The sequence below is a fragment of the Pinus tabuliformis genome, chromosome 8 (assembly GCF_031772625.1).
Source record: "Pinus tabuliformis cultivar Carrire ecotype Pingquan chromosome 8, CPIR1, whole genome shotgun sequence".
Lineage (NCBI taxonomy): Eukaryota > Viridiplantae > Streptophyta > Pinopsida > Pinales > Pinaceae > Pinus > Pinus tabuliformis.
In genome coordinates, this window is record NC_142294.1 from 1,722,922,950 (window position 1) to 1,722,950,482 (window position 27,533).

At 36.4% G+C, this 27,533-nt stretch overlaps 1 protein-coding gene across 1 annotated transcript; it reads right to left on the reverse strand.

The window, feature by feature from the left end:
* Positions 1-23,185: 23,185 nt before the first annotated feature.
* Positions 23,186-26,769, reverse strand: LOC149242958 (amino acid permease 3-like). The gene is made up of 6 exons (XM_089367733.1): positions 26,583-26,769; positions 26,404-26,497; positions 25,336-25,550; positions 25,070-25,212; positions 24,747-24,968; positions 23,186-24,453 (listed from the first exon to the last, which is right to left on the reverse strand). Exons 1-6 carry the CDS (start codon positions 26,749-26,751, stop codon positions 24,052-24,054), a joined length of 1,245 nt encoding a protein of 414 aa, XP_089223859.1. The 5' UTR covers positions 26,752-26,769; the 3' UTR covers positions 23,186-24,051.
* Positions 26,770-27,533: the final 764 nt, after the last annotated feature.

The following is a 27,533-nucleotide window of genomic DNA, read 5'->3' on the forward strand; positions in this document are numbered from 1 at the left end:
AATGAAATCATAAAACTGCCCTATTTCCTAGGGATTTTCTAAATGACTAGTCTTGTTTGACCATTTTTGAATGGGCCCGATTTAGCTTGTTTTGATCGAACCAATTGGAGTTAGTTCAATCCTCGTTCCCAAGCTTTCCATAAATGTATCCAACTCGTGCCCAGGTGTCCTGCAAATATGACATCCATATAGCTATTACGGTAATTTATGATTCTGTCCAAAAATTGCACTTAAAATTCATTTTTCATAAAAACTTCTAGAAATTGCAAAATTAAAATTAAATACTTGAATATGCATAAAATACATCAAAATGAGGTGGATGTGATGGAAAATGGATAGAAAATATAAAAATTAAGCAAGTTTTCTTAAGCAAAACTAGACCAAAAATGAGGGCCAACATCTCCCCCTTGCTAATTCACAAGCATGTCCTTATGCTTGTTTCTTCCTCTTGGACCTCCTAACCTTTGCTGTGAATCCTGTTCCTGACCCCGGTGCTTCCTGATGTACTGCCTCTAACAGATAATCTATCCCTATGCTCTATTTTTCATATTTGTTTTTCCACATGTTCTTATATTTAAGCCACTTGAATACCTATTTGCAAAGTATATCATTCTTTCTCTTTAGTTTGCCTACCTCTTCAATTAATTTTTCATTCTCCCTTTGTTGGGTCCCTATAATACTAGTGATTACCCCATTACTATTGTAGTTATACCCCTTATTTATATTGATGTACCCATGTAGTGCCCATATTGTTACTATTGTGCCACATAGAAGCCCACTATTGTTATTGTTGTGCCCTACAATATTATTGTTATGTAGGCTTTGATTGTATTGGGACCACTTAGACTCCTATATATAGAAAGGAGGTATTTTCATTTGTATCATCCAAGAATTGTTCATTTATGTAATGTAAAGGAGGTTGCCCCCTCGAAGAGGCTGAATTCTAAGGCGTGGATCTCTCTTTTCTATCTTTTTGTGAGATGGTTTCATAACATTTGGTATCAGAGCTTTGGATTCTAGGGTTTCGCTGCTCCAAACAGGTCATCGTGGCATTTTCGCTATAACTTTTTTTCTATGACGTTTCAGAAGTCGCAAACAAAACCCATTTGAGAAGACATCGTACTGAACCTTGGGTCCGAATTTCAGAGATTTTCGCGCGATATTTTCGGAGATATGATCTCAGGAAGTTGGTCTTTTTGATGACTCCTGAATTACACTCAAAACAGGTGACCTGGGGAAAATCGTCATAACTTTCTTTCTGAGCATCGGATTGAAGTTTCGTAAGAAGGTACAGAAAGAGGACGGACTGTAGTTTCTTGTGGGTGATTTTTAGATCCAAAGGTCGAAACAGTGACTCGTGGCACGTCGTACAACTTCGCTCTACTGAACCAGTCTAAAAGCAAGTCACTGTGGGAGATTTCACATAACTCTTCCTTGGAGAATCCAATTTGGCTCAGACTTGTGGCATTGGAAAGAGGACGCAGAAGGCTACTACAGGTAGCAATTTCAGAATTGGATGATCCGAAATTACAGAGATACATCAGATTCAATATCAGGCTTCTATAAAGTGAAAAAAGGTGTGTAGTTTTTTTTTTATTTTTGTGTAAGCTTGGTTTAACGGAATTCAAAGGGCATAGTAAAGCATTATTATCGGTAACTGATGCCCCGAGGAAAGAAAATGCAAACACCTAGTAAGGAACCTGAAAGCTCTAGCATGACTCATGAAGAAGAGGAAGAAATGCTACATGATATATCAAAATTACAAGAACAAGTGCAACAAATGTCACGCTCACAAAAGCTAACAGAAGCTAAGATAAGTGGCGTGGAATCTAAGGTAAATGGCGTGGAATCTAAGATAAAGGGCATGGAAGCTAAGATGGAGGATTCGATGGCAAATTTGAAGATAGATTTGAATACAAACATGGAAGAATTGAAGAAGTTGCTACAAGAAAGGGTTACTAATGGTGAAAAGGTAGTAAAGGAAACTCATGATGAGAACAAAAGAAATGTTAATCATGATTCCATAGACTCTAATGTTGGATCAAAGACTCACCATGTTCCAAAAATCGATATGAGGAAGTTTGATGGCAAGGATCCCGCCACATGGATATTACAGATGGAGCAATTCTTCGATCTCAATAATGTGCAAAACACACAAAAGGTACGTATGGCAACTTTATATTTGGAACCAAATCAGTTTGTATGGTATCAATGGCTTTGTTCTCGTAAACAATTTATCACTTGGGCAATTTTTACGGAAGAATTGATAGCACATTATGAGGATACAAAAAGCAACACTTTTTTTAGCCAATTGATAAGTCTCAAACAAAAGGGTTCAATAATGGAGCACATTGAGGAGTTCCAAAAATTGAACATAAGGGTAAAAGATATTCCAGAGGAGCATAGGATTGATGTGTTCATAGGGTCTTTAAAGGATAATATCCAACATGATGTGCGCCTTTGGGAACCTGATTCATTAGAGAAGGCATTCAGGTTAGCAAGAAAAATGGAAAGCAAAATTATGGCAACTAGGAAGCATACCATTCACAACTATAAAGAAGGAAGTGTTGTTGCCCATAGTCTTCCACAACCTACAAGGTTGACACCACAACAATTGGAAGAAAAAAGAGCAAAAGGGCTTTGTTACAATTGTGATAGCAAATACACAAAGGTCATAAGTGTGCTGAGAAGAAATTATTCTACATAGATTGTGAAGAGGAAGAAGAAAAGGAGCAAGAAAGGTCAAAAGAAGAGGATATATTCCAGGAACAAAGCCTAGATGAAGAACAAATAAATCCGACCATATCTTGTAATGCATTGGCGGGAATTACCACTCCTCAAACCATCAAGATAGAAGGACAAATCAAGAAGAAAAAGGTAATAGTGTTGATTGATTCAGGAAGCACCCACAATTTTATTCATTGTAGGGTAGCAAAAGAATTGAATTGCTTCCTATATCCAGCACCAGAGTGTCAAGTGATGATTGCAAATGGAGGAACAATAAATTGTTCTGGAAAGTGCCATAATATCAAGCTATCCATGGGAGAATATGTATTGACTAGCCCAATGCTTTCCATTCCAATGGGAGGTGCTGATGTTGTACTAGGAGTCCAATGGCTACAATCCTTGGGTACAATAGCTTTTAATTTTCAAGAACTTTTCATGAAATTTTCTGTGGAAGGAAAGGAAGTTGAATTAAGGGGTATTGCAGGGAAACCAGGAAAGATAATCAGCTCTAATGGAATGACAAAGCTTCTAAAAAAGGAGCAAAGAGGTGTAATTGCACAATTATGTTCGCTAGATGTTTCCACATTGGAATCATCTATTTCTCCAGATCTCCAAAAAGTCTTGGACAATCATTCCAAGGTATTTGAGACTCCCAAAGGTCTCCCACCTATGCGTGATCATGATCATGCTATTCATCTGATTCCAGGAAGTGTTCCTCCAAACATCAGGCCGTACAGATATCCATATGTCCAAAAAAGTGAAATTGAACGTATGGTTGCAGAAATGCTAGAGGCTGGTATAATTCAACCGAGTCAAAGTTCTTTCTCAGCTCCAGTAGTATTGGTGCACAAGAAGGATGGATCATGGCGCATGTGTCCAGATTATAGGGAGCTCAACAAGCTCACTATTAAAGATAAGTTCCCCATTCCTGTTATTGATGAATTACTGGATGAATTGCATGGATCAATTTACTTCACCAAGTTGGATCTTCGTTCGGGATATCATCAAATCAGAATGAAGATTGAAGACATTCCGAAAACAGCATTTAGAACTCATGAGGGTCATTATGAATTTTTGGTCATGCCTTTTGGCCTTACCAATGCACCTTCAACATTTCAAGGTTTGATGAATTCAATTTTCAAACCATTCCTTAGAAAATTTGTGTTAGTATTTTTTGATGATATACTAATCTACAGCAAGTCTTGGAAGGATCATGTTGAACATGTTGACAGGGTGCTACAACTATTGGAGGAGAAACAATTATATGCAAAAAGATCCAAATGTTTCTTTGGAGTCCAGGAGGTGGAATATTTGGGTCATATTGTATCTCATGAAGGAGTTAAGGTAGACCCTAGCAAAATTAAAGCCATTAAGGAATGGAAAATCCCCACATCCATAAAGCATCTGCGAGGATTTCTTGGGTTGACAGGGTATTATCGCAAGTTTGTTAAGAATTATGGGAGAATAGCAGCACCTCTAACAACATTATTGAAGAAAGATTCATTTTCATGGACTTCGGAAGCAACAAAGGCCTTTGAACATCTTAAAGAGGCAATGTGCCAAGCACCGGTCTTAGCTACACCGGACTTCACAAAAACCTTTATTGTGGAATGTGATGCTTCAGGAAATGGAATTGGTGCTGTTCTAATGCAAGATGAAAGACCCATTGCTTTTGAAAGTCGTCCAATCAAGGGAAAGTTTTTAAGAAAAGCTATTTATGAGAAGGAAATGTTGGCAATACTCCATGCACTTAAGAAATGGCGACCCTACCTAATGGGAAGACACTTCAAGGTAAAAACGGATCATGATAGCCTTAAATACTTTTTAGAACAAAGATTATCCTCTGAAGAGCAACAAAAGTGGGTCACAAAGATGTTGGGTTATGACTTTGAAATCATCTACAAAAAAGGGAAGCAAAATGTGGTGGCAGATGCACTCTCAAGAAAGGATGAGGATGTGGAAGCATTGTTGTGTGCCATTTCTATTATCCAACCAGATTGGATAAACGAAGCAAGGGAGGAATGGAAGAATGACGAAGAAGTGTGGGCACTTATTCGAAAGCTACAACAAGATTCCAGTACTTCTGATACATTTAGCTGGAAAAATGATTCGTTATGGTACAAAGATCGCTTATACCTCTGTAAGAATTCCCAGCTAAAACAAAAGATTCTTATGGAATTGCACACTTCTCCCTTAGGAGGGCACTCAGGATTTTTAAAAACTTACCACAGGGTTAAGAAGGAATTTTTTTGGGATGGCCTTAAATCAGATATTCAAAAGTTTGTGGCGGAATGTTTGGTTTGCCAGCAAAATAAAGTTGAAACAATTAAGACACCGGGTCTATTACAACCTTTATCCATTCCAAGCCAACGTTGGGAGGAGGTTTCAATGGATTTTATCACAGGTTTACCCAAGTCTGAGGGAAAGAGTGTCATCATGGTGGTAGTTGACAGACTTACCAAGTATGCACACTTTTGTGCATTATCACATCCATTTAAAGCCAGTACAGTTTCTACTGCATTTATGGAAACAGTTCAAAAGCTACATGGAAACCCAAAGATTATTGTAAGTGACAGAGATCCCATTTTCACTGGAAATTTTTGGACAGAATTATTTTCTTGTCTTGGTACTCAGTTAGCTCATAGCTCATCTTATCATCCTCAATCTGATGGGCAAACTGAGATAGTAAACAAATGTTTGGAAGGATATCTTCGTTGCTTTGTATCTGATAAACAGACACAATGGGTCAAATGGTTGCCTCTGGCTGAATGGTGGTATAACACTTCCTTTCATACAGCAACAAAAATGACCCCATTTATGGCACTTTATGGGTATCAACCACCATCCATCACATCATATTTAAGAGAAAATTCTAAGGTTCAGGCAGTGGAACATCACATCGAACATCAACAACAAGTCCTCCAACTCTTAAAGGATAACCTCGTGTTGGCACAGAATAGAATGAAACAACAGGCAGATCAACATCGCAGTGAAAGAAGTTTTGATGTAGGTGATTGGGTATTCCTACGGCTACAACCATATAAGCAAATGTCCCTCAAGCAAGCTAAGAAGGATAATAAATTATCACCAAAGTATTATGGTCCGTACAAGGTGTTGCAAAAGATTGGTACTATGGCATACAAATTGGAGCTTCCTGCAGCTTCTCGATTGCACCCAGTTTTCCATGTTTCATGTTTAAAGAAGGTTATAGGCGACAAGCTCCCAGTTCAAACAATATTGCCAGAACTTGATGAGGAAGGAAAAATTATATTGGAACCGGAAGCAGTTATAGAAACAAGAACTCGACAGCTACGAAATCGATCAATTTCAGAGTATCTTATCAAGTGGAAGAACTTATCCGCTGAAGATTCCACATGGGAGGATGAGAATTTTATGCAGAAGTATCCTGAACTACTCAAGCGTTGAGGACAACACTTTTTTGAAGGAGAGGGGCATGTTGGGTCCCTATAATACTAGTGATTACCCCATTACTATTGTAGTTATACCCCTTATTTATATTGATGTACCCATGTAGTGCCCATATTGTTATTGTTGTGCCCTACAATATTATTGTTATGTAGGCTTTGATTGTATTGGGACCACTTAGACTCCTATATATAGAAAGGAGGTATTTTCATTTGTATCATCCAAGAATTGTTCATTTATGTAATGTAAAGGAGGTTGCCCCCTCGAAGAGGCTGAATTCTAAGGCGTGGATCTCTCTTTTCTATCTTTTTGTGAGCTGGTTTCATAACACCCTTACTAACTTTGCATTATTTTTCTTGCATGCTTTATTTTCTTTCTTCAAGTGCTTTTCCAGGATCTTATTTATTTCTAGCTGATCTGTCAATTCTTTGATTTTGCTCAAATGCAACTCTTTTTCTAGTTCCCGTGTATCTTTTGCAAATGATGTGGCTTCCACATTATCAAAATATGAGTCCTTTTCTAGAGATTCTTTCTCTAATCTTTCGATTATATCTTCTACCCGCTTCTCTGTAGAACATGTTTCTACAACTTGTACTTCTTGGTCCTTGCTACTTGTTTCTATTGGGCTCTTTCTCCTAAGCCTCATAGGAGTGGATATGATGGATGTCTCATTTTCAACCATAACAGTGTTGTTTTTCTTCTTAGACCTGGTTCTAGGATAAAGTGGTAAATTCATGATGCCCTTGGTTTCCTGCTCTGTTTTGTATTGTTCTTCAATGACCTGTTCTTCATGCTGGTTTTGGATTAAAAACTCTCTCCAGATTATGCTTTGATTTTTTACTTGATGCTCTACAAGAAATTTTATTAGTCCTTGATGATAAACTTGAGCTTCTCTTGGTTTGTTCTCATTTCTCACTAACTCTATCATTTTTATGAGACTTCGGGAGAAGAAATATGGTAAGTTTATTTTGACTTCTCCCTTAGTGTGTTGGAACAACGTGACATGGTAAAAGTGTGCCATACTTTGTGTTATGAAACCAGCTCAAGAAAAGATAGAAAATATAGATCAACGCCTTAGAATTCAGCCTCTTCGAGGGGGCAACCTCCTTTACATTACATAAATGAACAATTCTTGGATGATACAAATGAAAAGACATCCTTTCTATATATAGGAGTCTAAGGGGTCATAACATAATCAGAGCCGACATAACAATAATAATGTAAGGGCATAATAATAACAATAGTGGGCTTCTATGTGGCACAATAGTAACAATATGGGCATTACATGGGTACATCAATATAATAAGTGGGTTGTACTAATAACAATAAGGGGTTACACTAGTAGTATAGGGGCCTAACATGCCCCTCTCCTTCAAAAAGCGTTGCCCTCAACGCTTGAGTAGTTCTTGATGCTTTTGTATAAAATTCTTGTCCTCCCATGTGGAATCTTCAGCGGGCAAGTTCTTCCACTTGATGAGATACTCTGAAATTGATCGATTTCATAGCTGTCGAGTTCTTGTTTCTGTGACTGCTCCAGGTTCCAATATGATTTTTCCTTCCTCTTCAATTTCTGGCAATATTGTTTGAATTGGGATCTTTTGCAACTTTTGAATAAGTGGCCATACTTCTTCGTCCTTCTTCCATTCATCCCTTGCTGTGTTTATCCAATCTAGTTGGATAATAGAAATAGCACAAAACAATGCTTCCACATCCTCATCCTTGAAGAGTCTTCCCATTCAGTAAGGTCGCCATTTTTTAAGTGCATGTAGTATTGCCAACATTTCCTTCTCATAAATAGCTTGCTTGAAATGTAGCAGTAAAAATACCCAATCACCTACATCAAAACATTTTTCACTACGATGTTGATCTACCTATTGTTTCGTTTGATTTTGTGCTGAAGTGGTGTTATCCTTTAAAAGTTGGAGAACTTGTTGTTGATGCTCGATGTGATCCTTCTCTACTTGAACCTTTTTCTTCTTGATATGTCCTTCTATCTCTAGAGTTTGAGGAGTGGTAATTTCTTCCAATCCTTTACAAGATATGGTCGGATTCATTTCCTGATGCTCAATGTGATCTTTCACTTCTTGAACATTTTTCTTCTTGATATGTCCTTCTATCTTGATAGTTTGAGGAGTGGTAATTTCGACCAATGAATTACAAGATATGGTTGGATTCATTTCTTCTTTCTCGATGTGATATTTCACTTCTTGCATCTTTTTCTTCTTGATATGTCCTTCTATCTTGAGAGTTTGAGGAGTGGTAATTCTTGCCAATGCTTTACAAGATATGGTCTGATTCATTTCTTCTTTCTCTAGGGTGGGATCCTGGTGTATATCCTCTTCTTTTGATGTTTCTTGATCCTTTTCTTCCTCCTCTTCATATTCTATGTAAAATAATTTCTTCTCAGCACACTTATGACCTTTAGTGCATTTGCTATCACAATTGTAACAAAGCCCTTTTTCTCTTTTTTCTTCCAATTGTTGTGGTGTAACCCTTGTAGGTTGTGGAAGGCTGGGAGAAACAACACTTCCATCTTTATAGTTGTGAGGGGTATGCTTCCTGGTTTCCATAATTTTGCTTTCCACTATGTCACAAAGCCCTTTTACTCTTTCCAATTGTTATGGTGTTGCTCTAAAGAAGGTGTTGCTCTTTGTATCCTCATAATGTGCTATCATTTCCTCCGTGAAAATTGACCACGTAACAAGTTGTTTATGAGAACAAAGCCCTTCATACCATAAAAATTGATCCGGTTCTAAATATGAAGATGCAATAAATACCTTTTGTAACAGTGGTACACCATGTAGATCAAAATATTGCTCCATCTGAAGTATCCAATTTACCGAATCCTTGCCATCAAACTTCCTCATCTTGCTTTTTCTTGATTTTAGGAGCTCGATATTGAAACGACTGTAACTCTGTACTTTCGGATCTTTAAGTTCTAAAATTGCAACTTGTAGTAGCCTTCTGTGTCCTCTTTCCAATGCCATCAGTCTGATCCAAATTGGATTTTCCAAGGAACAGTTATGCACAATCTCCCAAGATGACCTGATTATAGACTAGTTCAGTAGAGCAAACTTGTACGACGTGCCACGAGTCACTTTTTCGACCTTTGGATCTGAAAAATGCATACAAGCAACTACAGTCTGTTCTCTTTCTATACCTTCTTACGAAATTTCAATCTGATCCCCATAGAGAAAGTTATGACGATTTTCCCCAGGTCACCTGTTTGGAATGTAATTCAGGAGTCTGCAAAAAGACCAACTTCCTCAGATCATATCTCCGTAAATATAGCGTGAAAAGCTCTGAAATTCGGACCCAAGGTTTAGCACGATTTCTTCTCAAATGGGTTTTTTTTGCAACTTCTGAAACATCGTAGAAAAAACGTTATAGTGAAAATGTCACGATGACCTGTTTGGAGCAGCGAAACCCTAGAATCCAAAGCTCTGATACCAAATGTTATGAAACCAGCTCAAGAAAAGATAGAAAAGATAGATCAACGCCTTAGAATTCAGCCTCTTCGAGGGGGCAACCTCCTTTACATTACATAAATGAACAATTCCTGGATGATACAAATGAAAAGACATCCTTTCTATATATAGGAGTCTAAGGGGTCATAACATATAAATGAAGTATTATTTTTTATGCATATCATTGTTTATAAGAAAGAAATTGAAAATCAAACTCTGTTTTGATTTTGAAATTTATATAAAAACAAAATCATACCATAGCTCCTCTTTTCGATTTTCATTCTTCTTATAACTTTCCTATGGTTATCAAACTCATTTTTATGTCAAACTGGAGTCATTCTCTCGTTCACTGTTTGTACAATTAAGGCCACTGTTTGTGCAATCAAACCCACTGTTTATGCAATCAACCGTAAATATTTCAATGTGTATTCAACGAAATCATAACAAACTATAAGTTTAACACTCTGTTTCGTTGACCAGTTTGATGAAAACATGTGTTTATGCAACCAGACTTCAACTTAACACTCTGTCTCATTACCCAGTCTTCAGTGAAAACACGTGTTTATGTAATCAAAACTACAACAAAACACTCTGTTTTAACTTCGCGAAAATATGTGTTTATGTAATCAAAACTACAACTAAACACTCTGTTTCATTACTCAATTCGGCAAAAGCATTTACTTAGGCGATCAAAATTTAACTAACATTTTGTTTCATCAATTAATTTGGCGATTTCATGAGTGAACGTGGAGGATCCAAGTTGATTTACCTGTCTGCAATGAATTGCCCTGATTCTCTCTATGTCATGGTTCAACCAACTTGCATTTCATAATGGTTTCCACTGTTAAACTTTGTTCCAAAAACCTTATTTCTTGATTGATGGCACAAACAACATTTAACAAATAGTAAACGGTGGTTGGAGCACTTCTTATATCTTGGTGTCTAACTTGTGTTTTATAAAAAAAATCACGAGATTTCCTCATAAAACATCTGCTGCATTTATTAAGGAAGATCAAGTTTTGGTCTTACCTTGTTGCTCACGAGATCTTCCTTAACCAACTCTGCTTGCTCTGCTAGTTTCCTCGGCTTATCCCTCAATCTACTCCACGTTTTCTTCTTATCACTCCGATTTCCAACTGCTATATCTCTTGCCTTCTCCCTCTCGGTTTTCTTTCCTCTGTTTCCGCGTTTTCTCTTCTCAAACTATTCCCTCAGGCTCGCAAGTGTGTGCTAATGGCTTATGAAACACTTCATAGTTCTCCCTGAGCCTGTAAAACGGCTGTGATGGTGGAGAGAAAGTGTTTTTTACAACGTTCTGTGTGTAAAAATGGCAGAGGTATATTGCATGAGCTCTATTGAATGCAAAACTCATGGCGTTGTTTTGAAACATTCACTGTTGCGTTTTCAAATTTTGGTTGATCGTTCCACTTATTGTGTCTTTTCACTACTTCCTTCGTGGTTGTCCTTCATTCCATCGTGGTCGTCCTGCATACAAACCCACAATACTTACCTCCATGTCTCGGCGTTTATTACTTGACCTTTGAATGATGTATCACTCATTTCACCGTATAGTCTACATACCATACGTTTCATTTCCACTGGCTCGTATTGTTATTCATTTTATGATGCATTGTGATTTGATCTCCACTTTGAATTTCATTATAGTTTGATTGCATGGTTTATAGTTTTAATACATGGTCTCATCCGCGTTTAATTGTCATCATACCTCCTCTCATATCCATTGCCCACGTCTTATACCTACGAAACATTTCATAATGGTTTGGATTGTATAGTCATCACATGATTTGCATTATGATAACCCTTGCACTCAATAGCATCATTCTTATGCACTTTAATTATAACTTGTCGAAATAAATTATTTTGATTTCCTTCACTCTGTATTACTTTATAATGTGCATGTTAATATATATATATATATATATATATATATATATATATATATAGATATAGATATATTTCAATATATGTCTTTTAATTTTAAAATGACTATGTTTAGGTCATATTTAAAATTAATTTCACGATACTAATCTTATGTATGGTTTGGTAGGTTCTAGGGTTTCAACTATTGGACACTCTATTTGAATCCCTTTTGCTTTTCAAAAGAAAAATACTTAGGGTTATGTTATGAAATGAAATGAATATGGAAGTAAATGGAATATGGAATATGAATATAGAATATGAAGTGAATATTTGGAGGATGTTTATGGGATTAAATGTAGGATAATGGGTATGAATATAGGAATAGGATAATATGATGAGGGTAGTGAAATGAATATGTAAGTAAAATATGAATGTGAGGCACTACCTCAATTTTAACAATCTCTAAAAAAATTCTAAAAATTTTGAAATTTCAAGAGCAAAAATTTGTATTCACTGTACTTTACTCCCTGATAGTATTTGATGATGTCTTTTGGTCAAATATCTTTGATGAATTGTCTAGGATAGATTGAAATGTTGACTTTATTTCTGCTAGTGAAATGTAGACTTTATTTCTTCTTCATGTTCTTGCATCCATCATTGATTCAGGTTCATTGATTGTTGATGTCGTTCAGGTCCCTTCTACAATTGGTACTTGATGATTCATGTTCCTACTATCATGTATATTTTTATGTAGTATGATACATGTTTTTTTCTGACATTTTAGGTCCGTTATGCACAATGTTTTCAATAATGTTTCAAGTCCCTTCTGTGATACAATTCAAGTTCCTTCTTTAATTAAACTGCTCAAACTTTCAGCTGCTCAAACTGAGTTTCTTTTGCAACTTCCCCCTTGCTTATCTGAAGACTTGTCCTCAAGTCTTGTTTTGTTTTGGAGGTTCATTCTGAAAAATCAAACTATTGTGAGAGTAAAAAAAAAATTGTGAATTCATATAGGAAAAGCTAGTTGGTTTTCCTCTATGAATTCATGTTTGCTTTGTGCCAGTTGCCTGGTTTTCACAAGCAAACTTTTTACTATATTTTTTTTTTTTCTTGTTTTGTTTTGTTTTTATTCTTCTTCTGGAGTATTGGAAGACATATTTCTATGCTCTTCCATTACTTCCAGATCAGTCTCTTTTGTCATTTGTTTCATAGAATCTTCTTTATTGATAGGCTTATTGTAGACTTTAAGCCTATGTCCGTTAACTAGAAATGAAGTAGGCTCTTGATCAATAGTTTTTATCTTAACAAATCCATTATCAAAGATTTCTTTTATCTCGTATGGCCTCAACCAATAAGTTGTAAACTTTGCCTTGAAATCTTTGAATTTGGAGTCAAAATATAGTGCCCAGTTTCCTTTGTTGAATGTTTTGTTCTTGATGAATCGAGCATGCCTTTTCATCATTTGCTGCTGCACAAGAGTTGTGTGCTCCACTGCTTGTTGTCTCTATTTGTCCAGTTGATTCAATTCCATTACTCGCTATTGTTGTGCTTCAGATAATTCCAGTCCTAACTTTGTTGCTAACTTGAATGTGTGTATTTGAAATTCTATGGGTAACAGGACTTCTTTTCCATACACTAATTGGTATGGACTAAAACCATTTGTGTTTTTCCATGTTATCCTATATGCCCATAGTGCATCTCTTAACTTTTTTGATCAGTCCTTCCTCTTCATCTGTGTTGTCTTCGTCATGATAATTTCTAGGACTTTGTTTGTCGACTCCACTTGTCCATTTGCTTGAGGATGGTATGGAGTTGATTTTCTGTGTTTGATCTTGTACTTCTCTATAAGGTCACGAACAAGTTTTGAAGTGAAATGTGTGCCTCGATCAGTTACAATTTGTCTTGGTACCCCAAATTTGACAACGATTTTCTCAAAGAGGAATGTGACCACTGTGTTTTCTGTTGCTCTTGCTACTACCTTTTCCTCGACCCACTTAGTGACATAATCAATACATACCATGATGTACTTCTTTCCATTTGATGGTGGATTTATTGGTCCCACAAAATCCATATCCCATTGCTCAAATGGTTCTATGAGCACTTGTGTCTTAAGTGGAATTTCATCTGATACTATTGGCCTTCCTAGTCTTTGGCAACTGTCACACCTCTTGAAATAGGCTTTGGAGTCTTTGAAGATTGCTGGCTAGTAGTAGCTGAGTTGCGGTGCCTTGTAGGATGTCCGCTTGTCTGCAAGATTACCACTACATGGCTCATCATGACATGCTTTCAAAATTTCTAATATTTCTTCTTCTCTAACACATTTTCTTATTATGAGATCAGAGCTAGTATAAAACAGATCACCATTCACCCAAATATATCTGAAAATTTCTCTAATTATCTTTCGTTTTTCTTTCTTTGTGAACTGGGCTGTTAATTTTCCAGATGATAGATAGTTTTCTATATTTGCAAACCATGGTGTTTTGACAGTTATTGCAAACAGATGTTCATCCAGAAAATTATCCGAAACAGGATTTGGATCACCAGGTGTATGAAGCTTTGAAAGGAAATCAACTACTTGATTGTCTTTCCCTGGTCGATCTTGAATTATAATGTTAAATTCCTACATTAACAATAACCATCTTGTAATTTTACCATTTGTGATTGCTTTGTTCATTAAGTATTTGATTGTTGAATGGTCTGTGTGAATGAAAACTGGTAGCCCATTATGCAATGCCCGAATTTGTTTACTGCATGTACTACAGCTAACATTTCTTTCTATGTGACTGTGTAGTTTAATTCTGCTGGTGTTAAGTTTTTACTTATGAAGTATATATCATAATTAAACAGGTTTTCTTTCTGTCCAAGTGATGCACCTATAGCAGTATCAGATGCATCAGTGGAAATATGAAATGGCAAAGACCAATTCGGTCCTCGAAGAATGGGGGAAACTGATAGTTTTTCTTTCAATATTTGAAATGCATTTTGACAATGATTTGTCCATTGGAATTCAAAATCTTTTGCAAGTAACTTGAAAATAGGTTGTGCTATTTACTGAAATTTTCAATAAATCGTCTATAGTAGCTTGCATAACCCAAGAAACTTCTTACCTCCTTTTGAGTTGTAGGTGGCATTAAATTCACAATGACTTGTATTTTGGTTGGGTCCACCTTAATTACTGATGAGGAAATATGGTGTCCCAAGACTATCCCCTTTGTTAACATCATGTAGCATTTTTCATTACTTAGGGATAGATTTGTCTCTATGCATCATTTCAAGACTTTCTCAGGATTTTTCAAACAATCATCATATGTGTTACCATATACAGTGAAATTGTCCATATAGACTTCTGCACATTCATGGATCAAATTAGCAAATATTGCAAGGACTGCTCTTTGGAAAGTAGCAGGTGCATTACATAACCCAAAAGGAAAAACATTGTATGCATATGTTCCCCATGGGCAGGTAAATGTTGTTTTGTCCTGGTCTTCCATTGCTATTCTAATCTGATTATACCCACTAAACCCATCTAGGAAGGAAAAGTATTTCTTCCCAGCTAATGAATCTAGGACTTGGTCAATAAATGGTAGCGGGAAATGATCTTTTAATGTTGCTTTGTTCAATTCCTTGTAATCTACACATATTCTCCACTTCCCATTTTTCTTTGGTACTACCACTAAGGGAGAGACCCACTGACTATCAGAAATAGGATAGATGAACCCAACTTGCAATAGTTTTTGTAGTTCTTCTTTCACTATTTCCTTCATCATGGGGTTCATCCGCCTTTGAGGTTGCCTTACTAGTTTAATTTGGTCATCAGTATAGATATGGTGGATACATGTGTTGGGGTGAATTCCGTGCATATCTATGTAATCCCAGGAAAAAGCTTTTGAGTACTTTTGTAATAATGTTATTACCTCTTGTTTTTGTGACGATTGTAAGTTGTTACCAATGTTCAAATGTTTTCCAGGATAAATCTCAATTGTTTTAGTTGTTGAATTAGTAATTGTGTTTACAGGAAAAATATTTGTGAATGATTCTTGTAGTGATTGAATTGTGCAGGTTTCCTAAAAATAGTGGTTCAAAAGATTACTTGCAGCTTCATACTAAGTTACTCTAAGCTGCTCTGAAATATCTGGTTCTGAGATGAAAATATCTAATAGATCTTCATTCTCCTCTTCTTCTCTAAGGTCAAAAACTTGGTTAATACTCAGAACTTATTTTGTTTGTTGTTGTTCTTGTCCTTCAAGCCATGATACTACAGAAGGTGCTTGTGCTAGAGAATAAAATGTGATGTGTTTTCTTTCATCCCCATGTGCAATAATCATACTTCCCTATCTGTATCCTATAAATGCATCAGCAGTGGCTAACCACGGTCTGCCTAAGATTAGAGGATGTCCTCCCAAGTTTGTTTTTGGATGCAAAATGAGGAAGTCTATAGGATACTCCCATGAATCCAAAGAGACTATGATATATTCTAATATTCCTTCTGGTACAACCTTAGATATGTCTGCTAACTCTAAAATGGCAGTAGTAGATCTAATGTTGTTTAAATCTAAATGTTTCAATGTCTCTGTAGTCATTAAATTTATAGCTTCTCCCAAATCTATTAATGTGTTTGGAACTGAAAAATTATTTATTGAAATAGTAACCATAGGGATACCAGGGTCAGTATATTTTTCGACTGTTGTCTTTGTAGACATGAGGCTAGCTAGTTTTCCAATGACTTGGATTGTAGTAGGATCTTTCTTCTTTTTACTAGTTTTCTTGATGAATAATTCCTTTACTGTTTTAGCATAAATTGGTATTTCTTTGATTCCCTGCAATAAAGGAATTTTAACATAAACATTTTTTAATTCATCCAAAATATCAAATTCAGGAAGAGACGTTTGAGTTTTCTGCTCTACTAACCTCTCTGGATAGGGTGGTGTTGGACTTATTACAATTTTTCCTTTCAGACTTTGATTTTCTGAATGTGACGTTTCAAGTTGTTCTCCTTGTTCAGGTGGTTCTTCTATAATTGGAGGAGAATTTTTATGCAGTACTTTCCCAGACCTTAAATGGACATCATTTATGGGAAGAATAGAGTATGTTGGAAAATATGTTGCTTCTGCCACATTGTATGCAGGTTTATTCATTTTGTTGCTCATATTTGCTACTGGCTGAGATGGTAGTTGAGTTGGTCTAGGCTGGTTCGAAGGCAGTTGTAGGTGTTGTGGTTGTGTTAGTAATGTTGTGGGATTTTGTTGTGGAAATGGCATGGATTGTGGATATTGTTGGAATTGTTGGTATGGAAATGGTTGTTGATATTGTTACTGGTATTGCTGTTGGTATTGTTGAGGATACATTTGTTGAGGTAGCTGGTTTCCATAACTATATCCTCTCCAACCTTGTGCAGGTTGGTTTTGATATTGTTGTGGAGGCCAAGCTTGCCATGGCATTGGGGTATTCCAAGAGTTTTGAGGTGGATACTGATAGTTTTGTTGAGGGAATTGCTGAGGGAATTGTTGAGGAATCCTTGGCTACCAAGGCCTTCTTGGTGCCACAATAAAAAATTTCTACTCCTTGTACTTCTTTCATTGGATTCATTTGCAATTCTTTCAACTTTAGATATTTTTTTGTTGAATGGTTTTCTGTGCAAAGGGAATATTTCGCCAAAGCAATGAACGACCTACACGAGTAGGTAAAGATGAAGTTGCAGGACAACAATCAAAAGTATAAGCAGTGGGTAGATCTGAAACGGCGGGAGGTATAGTTTAATGTGGGGGATGAAGTCCTCGCACATTTGCGCAAGGAACGTTTTCCTAGTGGTGCATACAACAAACTAAAATACAAAAAGATTGGCCCTTGCAAAATCCTCCGAAAATTTTCAGCCAATGCTTATGAATTACAGCTGCCACCAGGGATAGGCATCTCGCCCATCTTCAATGTGGCAGACTTGTTTCCATATACTTCCAGTCCTGAAGACGACAGTACAGCGCGGCCTACACGGGACACATAGGAAGGGAGCGAGTCTTGGATGAGACAAATGCCTTCGGCTCAGCCCCTTGAGATCGAGAGGATTCTCGACACTCAGGTGGCCAAGCGAACTCGGCGAAAGGAATACCTACAGTATCTGGTCAAGTGGAAGAACCGTCCCATTGAAGACAGTTCATGGCTTGACACCAGACAAATACAACAGGCAGGTTTTCAGTCGAGGAGCTCATGGACCGGAGCCATGAATTTTTCTTACCCCGGGAGCCTGATGCAGGAGCATCCAGCTCAGGGTGAAGAAAGATGAACGTGTTTGTTTCACAGGTTTACATGTAGCCAGGTTGACAGGTCATTGTACCTGAATCTTTTAATTTCCTTTAAGTTCTAGCATTTAGGAGTTGACAGAACGTTATATTTCCTTAATTTCTTTTAATTTCTTTTAGCTGTTGTTTTGCATTAATCATAGAATTTAGGTGAACAGAAAATTAGATAGTTATTCTATGTAACTTCTTGTAACTGTTAGCAGTTACTCCAACTGCTCAATAACTCATACAAAAGAGGAAAAATGAGACATTGAAAGGGTTGTTTATTTTTGAAGAAGAGCAGAAAAATTGAAATACAAATCACACAGGAATTTTTCAGATCATCCGTGTCCAATCGCAACTGAAACTATTTTCATTTCATTTATTTGTTTCCTCATTACATAACAGTATTGAATGCGTTTAAGAAATATTGTGTTAGGGACTGGTGAAACATTGTTCCATTACAGGCATACGAGTAGCAACAGAACTGATGAAACCGTGAACCAGTGGGAGTGAGCACATCGACTCCTCAAAGGAGGTCGCAGTAAGAATCAAAGGAAAGAAACAAAGCAAGAAAGCTTTCAGAAAAAGTTACAGGCCTACAAACATCGAGCCACATTATACATTTTACAAATACAAACCCAGAACGACCAGAGGGTTCCACGCAAGCACAGAACTATCATAAAGACCATCAGGTAACAATTCCACCAGAATGCTGTAAACAGTTTTCTTTTCATTAAAATAACACACTGTAGCATTTATACAATATTCAAAACAGTAGAATGAAGTTCTGTGGATAAATTATATCACATATTTAAATAAATAAACCGGACTCAAAACCCCAACAGTGTTGGCAAGATAAGCCAGTCTATAGTGCCAAGATCACTACAGACAGAGGGTTTCATACCCTAAACTTATGGACAGAGTCGACCTATCAATACAGCAAAGAGGAGAGCTGAGGCTCAGCTAAGACAAACAAAACCCTAAGCGTAAACAAGAGAAAGCAGGACCAGACCCTACCCGTTTGGGTCAGCAGTCATCCAAGCTGTGGAACAGAGCCTTAGACCATAACCTAAGCGCTGACGAGTCACCTGCAAAAGCCACCATCAAAATCATTACAGGCCTGAGAGTGTGGAAGTGTAAAAACAAAAGAACAGACAAAGCGAGGGTTTGTAAATACCTGGAAGGCAGCGTTGGGTTGAAACAGAGCCTCGACCGGTTGCCAACCACCAAGGGTACTCTGCTCACACAGGAGCGAGACCTTTAGAATCACAGAAAATATGATAGGGTAAGAAAATCACGGAGAGAGGACTTACCATCGTCTGCGGAGAAGCTGAGACCAAATGCCAAGACCCTTGACGGTGGAAACCTGAAGCATTTGCAGTTAAACAACAGTTAAACGACAGAGGAGCTCAGTAGATGGAAATAGCAGCATAAAAACAAGAGCATATATGAACTAGTGACCACAGAAAGCATTCACAATAACCAGAAATCAGAGCAACCAAACAGCAGACCACCAACAGAACCAGTGGCTGGAGCAGAGATCGAAACTAGAGCACCATTGAACCAAAACTACCACAGTCACCACGGAACAGTCGAGAAACCCTCCCAAACAACAGAGAACAGCCAGAATGCCAAGTGAACGAGGAATGAGGGAGTAAACCAAAGGCGGGATCGCACATCTCGAGACAGGGACAGGTGTTCCCTCACGGTAAATGCCAAGTACTAGATCATTAATACAATCACTAAAATATCTACCACTAATCCGCTGGGTGTATTATCTGTTTAATCACCATACAAATTATTGTGTTAATCATTTAATAGAACCGTAAAGTTTTCAAAGGGCTGGTCCCATCATATCATGACTTCTGAGATCCTTTATTTTCTCTTGATGATAGTTGTCCCATCGCCACTTTGGTTACAATTTGGAATTTTGACATTTTACTGACAAATCTCTATTTTGTAACTCAAATTTTCACCTCTGGTTTCCCCTCCCAGAGGTAGAGGACATTTCATACTTTGATCTCTAGTTTCGCCGCTCAAGGGTAGAGTTAGCCGATGGGTGATAGGCTCAGTCCCCATGTTTTCCAGAATGTACATTTTATACTTGTTAAGATAGTGCAATTATATGTGGTTACAAAAAAAGATGTATGCTATGTTAAACGTTATATATGTGTGTGCGTGTGTTATGTTAAATAGTTATAGAACTATGTTATGTTATATGTTATATATAGAACTATAATATATAGTTATGTGATGTTACAATTATAATAGTTAAATATATATAATTATATAATTATATAGTTATATCATGAACTATATAATTTCTATATATTTATAATTTTTTTCGAAAAGCATTGGCCAAAAATTTCTCTTATGTGATTTCTACCGAAAGACTTTGCTTAATTCAGTATGTATCACAGAAGCCTGAATATATATATAGATATGATAAATTTAGAGGTTCACAATGGATAACCATATTCATCATGTCAATTTTAAGCTTATAATTTGTTTATTTATTGGTTATAGTTTAGGTTGTTTTATGTTTTGGAGTCTTTGGGAAACATTTTTTGTTAAATTTGTTCAAAATTTAAAATGCATTTTAAATAACAAAAAATCAAAATATTTTGAAAAATTATTTCACTAAATTCCTAAAGAAAAACTTCAAATCATAAAATAATTAAATAATAATAATAATAAAATTAAATTAAAAATTAGCATTCAAAATCTATAAAAAGAAAATTCATAATAAACATGCCACCATTGCAATTCTTGAAAACTTATTCCATGAAATGTAAAATAAAATAACATCCAAATTATCTACTTTTGTTGGTGGTTTTTGAGAGTTTTCTTGGTAGTTTTTTGTGATTTTCTAGGTTGTTTTTTTTTGTTTTCAAAGGTTTTCTTGATTGTCTTTTTGTAGGTTTTTAGGTGTTTTTTTTAAGGGTTTTCTTGGTGGTTTGCATGGGTTTTTTTGTGGTTTTCAAGGTTTTTGTATGGTGGGTTTTCATTTCAATTTTTTTTATTTTTTTTTTAGCAAGAAAAAATGATAGGAAACCTATATTGGCCTGAAGACAATGGTTGGTTTGATCTTCAGGGACGTTAGCGGGGTCGTTTCTCCTTATACCAAATGATTGGTCGAGCTCCAAATCCTTTATCCCAAATGCTCGGTCGAGCTCCAAATCCTTTAGTGCCTCGGTCTGCAAAAATGGTTTGGCATTGCCGCTGTGAGTTTTAATGGAAAATAGAGGCTTGATCAAGCTAGTTTTAACGGCAAATAGAGGCTTGATCGAACCCTTGAGCTTGATCAAGCCGATCGATCCTATAGCTCAATCAAGCTCTTGTGTTAACTTGGGTTACATAGGAGCCTGATCGAGAGTTTGTTTAAGTGCTTCATTGAGCTATGTGTAAGCTCTTAAGTAGCTTGATCGAGCGCTTACAAATTGTTCGATTGAGCATTTAAAATGGCTTGATCAAGCTCCATTTTTTCACCAAAACCTACCTTCGCATTGTCAAAAAGTGTAACCCGATTCCATGCATAGACCCCATGGTGGCAAGTGTACTAGTATCCTAACTTGAGGGAAGGAGGAATCTTAGAACTCAGATGAGAAAGTTAATAAATGGGACCAGGTCAATCTCCAAGAGTCACGTTTAAGAGGGGAATTGTTAAGTTGAATCATGTAAACTTGACTTAGTTTTGCACTAAGAGATACAAACACCTATGGTTTCACACATAGTATTGATGTGAAATGTAACCTATTTATAGGCCAAAAAACTCCAGGAGTATTAGTCTTGTTTGCTAGTGTGACGATGTCTTTAAACACCATCTCTGGGTATTCTATGATCCTAACCATCACTTTTGTAAAATAAAATACAAATTTTAATAAGTTAAATGAATGATTATTCACAATATTTTCTCATTTAATATTTTTAAAAATAATTTCATTTGTGGAGAACATTACATAGTACGGACACCTCTCTTTGGATTGGTAATTTTCTTATGCTTATAAAATCTATCAATAAACACCCAAATGTGCTATATATATGCTCACCATATTTTACAAAAGCGGAAGCACTGATTTATAGTTTGACCATAATTACAAATCTCATCTAAGGAATGTTTCCATGCACCCATATGTTGGAATGTAATTTCAACTGCAGCAACAGTTGAAAAGAAATCGCACTTTCACCTGCAAACAATCCCAGCAGTCCATCTGTCTTTATTCCAACGGGTATTATTTGTTTCGGCTTATTCACACCACCGCCATAAGTGTCTTTTCGCTCTTTACCTGTTTGTATTCCCAAAGGAGGAGGAAGATCAGATCTGGGCTCTGCGCAATAACTGCTCACCTACAACATTAAAGAAGAAGCATGGCCGAGAAGGAAAGTACTAGCCTTGAGCTAGCCGCAGCATTTGTCAGTCTTGGGTTTCAGCACAACCGACTCAAGAAATACAACAAAAGATCAGATTTGTTCATTATGTGTAGCAGAGACTCTGTCAGAAAGTTGAGGCGGTTGATGGATAAGTTATGACCGCTTCCTGCACTATATATGTGTAGACACAGCAGTGTAGAAAACAGAGAGATAGAGAGCAAAGGGGAGCATGCAACAGCGTGAAGTTTTGCAGGGCAATACGCTGCAGCGCGTATGTGCTAAATGAATGTAGACACAGATTGAAGTGCCTCTGAAGAAGGCATGTTGGTGAATCCCTCTGTTAGAAGGAGGATGCTATTTGGTTGGAACTGAAGCGTTCCTATTGTAATCCCTCTGTCAAGAGGAAGATGCTTTTCAGCATAGTTTTTTGAATCCCTCTGTCAAGAGGAAGATGCTCTTCAGCATAGATCAGTGAATCCCTCTGTTGAGAGGAAGATGCTCTTTAGCATAGATTGGTGAATCCCTCTGTTAAGAGGAAGATGTTTTGTAACAGCAGTTGAGAAATCCCTCTGTGTGAGAGGAAGAAAAATTTGTATCAGTTGATTTATTTTTATAAATAGAAGTTTCTTTTTGCGTGTTGTTGTTACACCGTAAGTCGAAAAATACTTGACGTCAAAAATCCCCGTTGCTGTTACACCGTAACTCAAATAATACTTGATGTCAAAAAGTTACATTGCTACAACACCAAAAGGTTACGTTGCTGCAACACCAGTTACAGCAAAGCGGTTTTTTTCTGTTTTCGCTGTATTGAAACAGAGTATTATTTTGATCAGTTTTTGATCGTGAGACAAAGTAGAGTATTATTTTATGCTCTGTTCTTGTGTTTTTGAATTATCAGAAAACAGAGTATTGCTCTCTGTTCATATTTTTGTTGTTTCGGAATTTATCAGAAAATTCTCAACGGTGGAAGCAGAGGATTTTTCCACTGTATTTTGTTTGGAATAACCAGAAATTCCCGACACCATATACGTAGCTAGGCCGTAGTGACTTTTCCAAATGTGCATCTCTCAATACTGTCTTACACATCTTCATTTTTCAGTCTTTGATAAGGCCTGTGATTTAATGCATGTGATATTGTCTAATGGTAGTTGTCTTACCTCTTTATTCTTTGCTCTTCATCAAAGTTTTTCTACCACGTTAGCACACTCTTTCCAATCAAAGCACACTAACAGTGCGTAATGCTGGTTTACTTTGACACCAGCCCAAATATTCTGAAAGAACTTCAATGGTTTCTTCTGGTAATAATACCTCAAAAATTTTAATTATTCTTTTGTTCAAACAGCTTCAACATTTCAAAAATCTACTTGCAAAACTCAACCGATTTTTCTGATACGGAGATTTGAGGTCAGTGCAGACTTTGATAACATGTTAAAAAGGAAAGGATTGCAGTTACCATGAACAAAGATAGGTAAAAGGAGATGAAATATACACAAATTAATTTGCAGCTCACTACTTTATTATTCACTTTAATACATCCAATACCCTACAGCTGAGATGGTTCACATACTCATGAATGATATATGTTCATTCTCTAACTATAACTATTAGTAAAACAAAAATTATAGGTTCATTCTACAACTATAACTATTAGTAAAACAAAAATTAAATATCAGTTTGTTAAATGTCCGGCTGTACCAAATTTCAACTAACAAAGTCAATTAGGAAGATTACATGTTCATGCAATTGTCTTTAGATCATGCACCTGGAGCTCCAACACTGACCTGGAACTTTAGTCTACCCCATCTTGTCACTCTAAGAAAGTAGCTTCCTAGCAACAAAGGTAGAGGCACCGAGTATTGCAACATCTCTGTATTTTTAGTTTTTAATAACGTATTGGCAGGCTTTTATGTGGCCTTGTATTTCACAAGGCCTTCTATGGAGCCAGCAGCTGCTACTATTGTTACAAGAAAAGACATGAAGCTCAAAGTTTGCAAAAGGCTCCACTTTAATGTCCATCGTGGAATTTTATTCCGGATAATGTACATCTCCACGGGAAAGTACACCACCAATGGCCAAAAGTTCACAGCACCCAAAATTCCCACCACATCATTGAACAATGGAAATAAGATGGCAATGCCAGTAGTTGACACCACAAATGCAATTCTCCAACACAACCTTAGGATATTGACTCTACAGAACCCACATATGGGAACGCGTATTTGAACTCCCTTATTGATTAATTTATTGCTTGGCCATTTATGAGAAATCCAACCTTCAATGAATGCGAAAATTGGTTGACAAAACTGCTGCAAAATTTCATGGCAATCTTATGAGCAACAGGAGCAATAGAAATAGAAATGGAGTATGGGAAGGTTGAGCAAGTAAGCATACTCCCCAAGGAACTAATTAATCAAATGTTAAACCAATTAACTAAACGTTGGTAGGAGACCCCACTCCCCTGTGGTTGCCCCATTGATATAAAGATTATGTATTATGAACCTTATATGTTGTTGCAAACCAACCCTTACAGAAAAATCGAAATGTGACCTAACAAATTAATGGAGAGGTGAAGAAACAAAAGCTGAAAATAAGGACTTACTTGGTATGCTCGGTTAACTTCAACGCATGCATTAGCAAAGTCAATCAGCCAGTATGGCTCGTAGAACCCAAACCCTGCCAATAGGTTTCCAGGTGCATTTTGTCCAAAGGCTGCATAGCCTAGGCAACCACACAGCATAAAGAAGGCAGTTACTATCATCATAGACAACCAATTTGCCTTTCTCATAGTTCTGTTTTCTGGGGGAGGGGACTTCAAAGTATTCTGCACATTTATTAATTGGAGGGAGCAGAAGGGTTACCATACATCTTTTTACCTTTCAAAGGATTCACATATACAAAGGAACGGTAGAATTTGATCAATACCTGAATTTCAAGGACAAGTGGTGTATATGTAAATGCTAATGCAATGTTACCAAGTGCTTGTAAAATCAGCCAAACTTTCTGTGCTCGTGTAAAAGAGGTAGTTGTGGTGATTCCACCCAGTGTTCCATGAATCTTTCCATTTTCTGCAATTTTCCCTAGTGTTGAATGGAATATTGAATTTTCACACGGTGAATCAGATTGGATATTGAAACTCCATAGCCTGTCAATGAATGAAAATAATGGCAGAAAGTAGGATGAAACAGTACCGATTACTTTGGCAACGCTGAGAGCAAATCCTAATGTTGCATAGGTGGATGACATTGTTGCTGCCACTATTGAAAGGGCCCATAGTTTGCGAAAGTTCGGTATTTGAGACAAGATAACCTGTATAACTCCATAGAGGATCATATAAGTGTGCTCAGGGAAATGGCATAGAGACTCATGTCCTCGTTTGTGGTAACAATTTGATTGCCTGATTGCTCTGCGATGTTCAAGAATTTCCATATTGAGATATTCTTTGTTACAATATGATAATGTAGTTGTACTTGTAAACATTAACATAAGAGTAAAATATAGAGAACATACCAATAATTCAATAAAATACAAAGAACAAACTAATAATTCAATAAAATACAGAGAACATACTAATGATCCAAAAAATAGAGAGAACATACCAATGATTCAATGAAATACAGAGAACATACCAATGATTCAATAAAATACAGAGCACATACCAACGATTCAATAAAATACAGAGAAAATACCAATGATTCGATTATTTTCAATTTAGTGTCAGAGGATGAAGAGCTGATACCTGCCCTCTTAAGTGTGTGGAGATGAAGCTCCTTTGTCTTAGCAATTTTTTTTTTAAATTCCCCACTTAGCCCCTTGACCCGACATCACTTTGAATGTTTGAAAGACATTATTCATATGAATGCCATGTACAATGCATATGCATCCCAGCCCCTCGATTTAACTGACTAAACAATTTAAGATCGATTTAACTGACTAAACAATTTAAGATCAGGCTTGGTATAAGAATGAAATTGATTATGAGATGGGAAATTGAAAAAAAAATTAGTAAAGTAAGAGTTTTTGAATTCAGGTTTTTGTAATCTATATTTTGTAAATTAATTTTGTAAATTAAATTTTTTCGGTAAAAATCACAAGTCTCTAACCATCTATCTTGGATGGAAAATCTGATCTGGGCGAGAGATTAAATAGTGAAGGAAAGAAAGAGAGGAATTTTAACAAAATTACAGTGTTACTCACTTAATGCCTGCGAACTCAATCGAATGCTATTATATCATGGAAATTCCTGTGATGGAACTAACCTGACGCTGATTGCAGCACCAACTGTGAAAGCAACACAGACTCCGTAAAAGACCACATATTGAACTAACGCGCAGAACTGTGCTTTTCTTTCACCTGGAACGGAAGACAGGAAATTAATTATACCATACTATGTGCGGTTAGATATCTGAATGAATCTAAGCATGGAGAGATATAGCACCCAGATTCACTTGTACTGCATCCGTGTAACAGCAGTTTCTAATGGGCCCCGAGACTGGATCCGGAGACCTGTAACAATCCACAAGCAAAAGAGCAGAATACAATGATATCGAAGCAAAGATAATAATGGCTATAGGCCCTACAATCCATCCCAACTGCGCAACACCCATGGCACAACTAACACTGCTCCGATCAAAGCCGTGAGAATGTTAGCCACTGCGGTCCATAGCGTGCCTGCACACACGAATTTTATAGACAAGCTTCCAAATTTATTGGAAACCTTATAACAGCTATATAAGGATTTGGAAGCATCTTATCAAATTTATCTTTGAAGGAAATTAAAATTTGGAAATGTGTTATGCTCCTCATGTAGTGCAGGTTCCAGGCATCCATAACATATAGAGCAAAATCAACTACTAGCTTTGTTCCATATCAGTTGGATGTCCTAATATGCAATCAACTTAAGTTCATGAATATAAAATAATGGTGATATATTATCAATAGAAAGCCGAAACGCCTTCTTTCACGAAAGGATTCATCTGGACCTCAGTGAAATTTGATAATCTTTATTTAATATATTTAAAATTCGTTATAATTGTCACTTCCCATTAATAAATTGAATTTTGAACTTCAACTTTCAAAAGGTAATCAAAATTTAAACTTTAATCTTTGAAAGGTGCAGGGAATCTGGCATATTTGTTTTCCAATATTTTTTATATATATTTTAGAAAATTATCATATTTGGTATATTGAAACTTTATTTTTTTTTTTTGGTGTAAAAATCACATTATCATTTACACTGATTTATTGTCGAGACTAACTGGAGAGTACAAGATATTAAATAAACAAATTGATAAAAGGAAAATCTAAAAGTTGGATTAAGTGAAACTATGAAAAAATATTATTATTTTTTTTAAGTTATTTTGAATAAAATATTATTAAAAGTTTATGA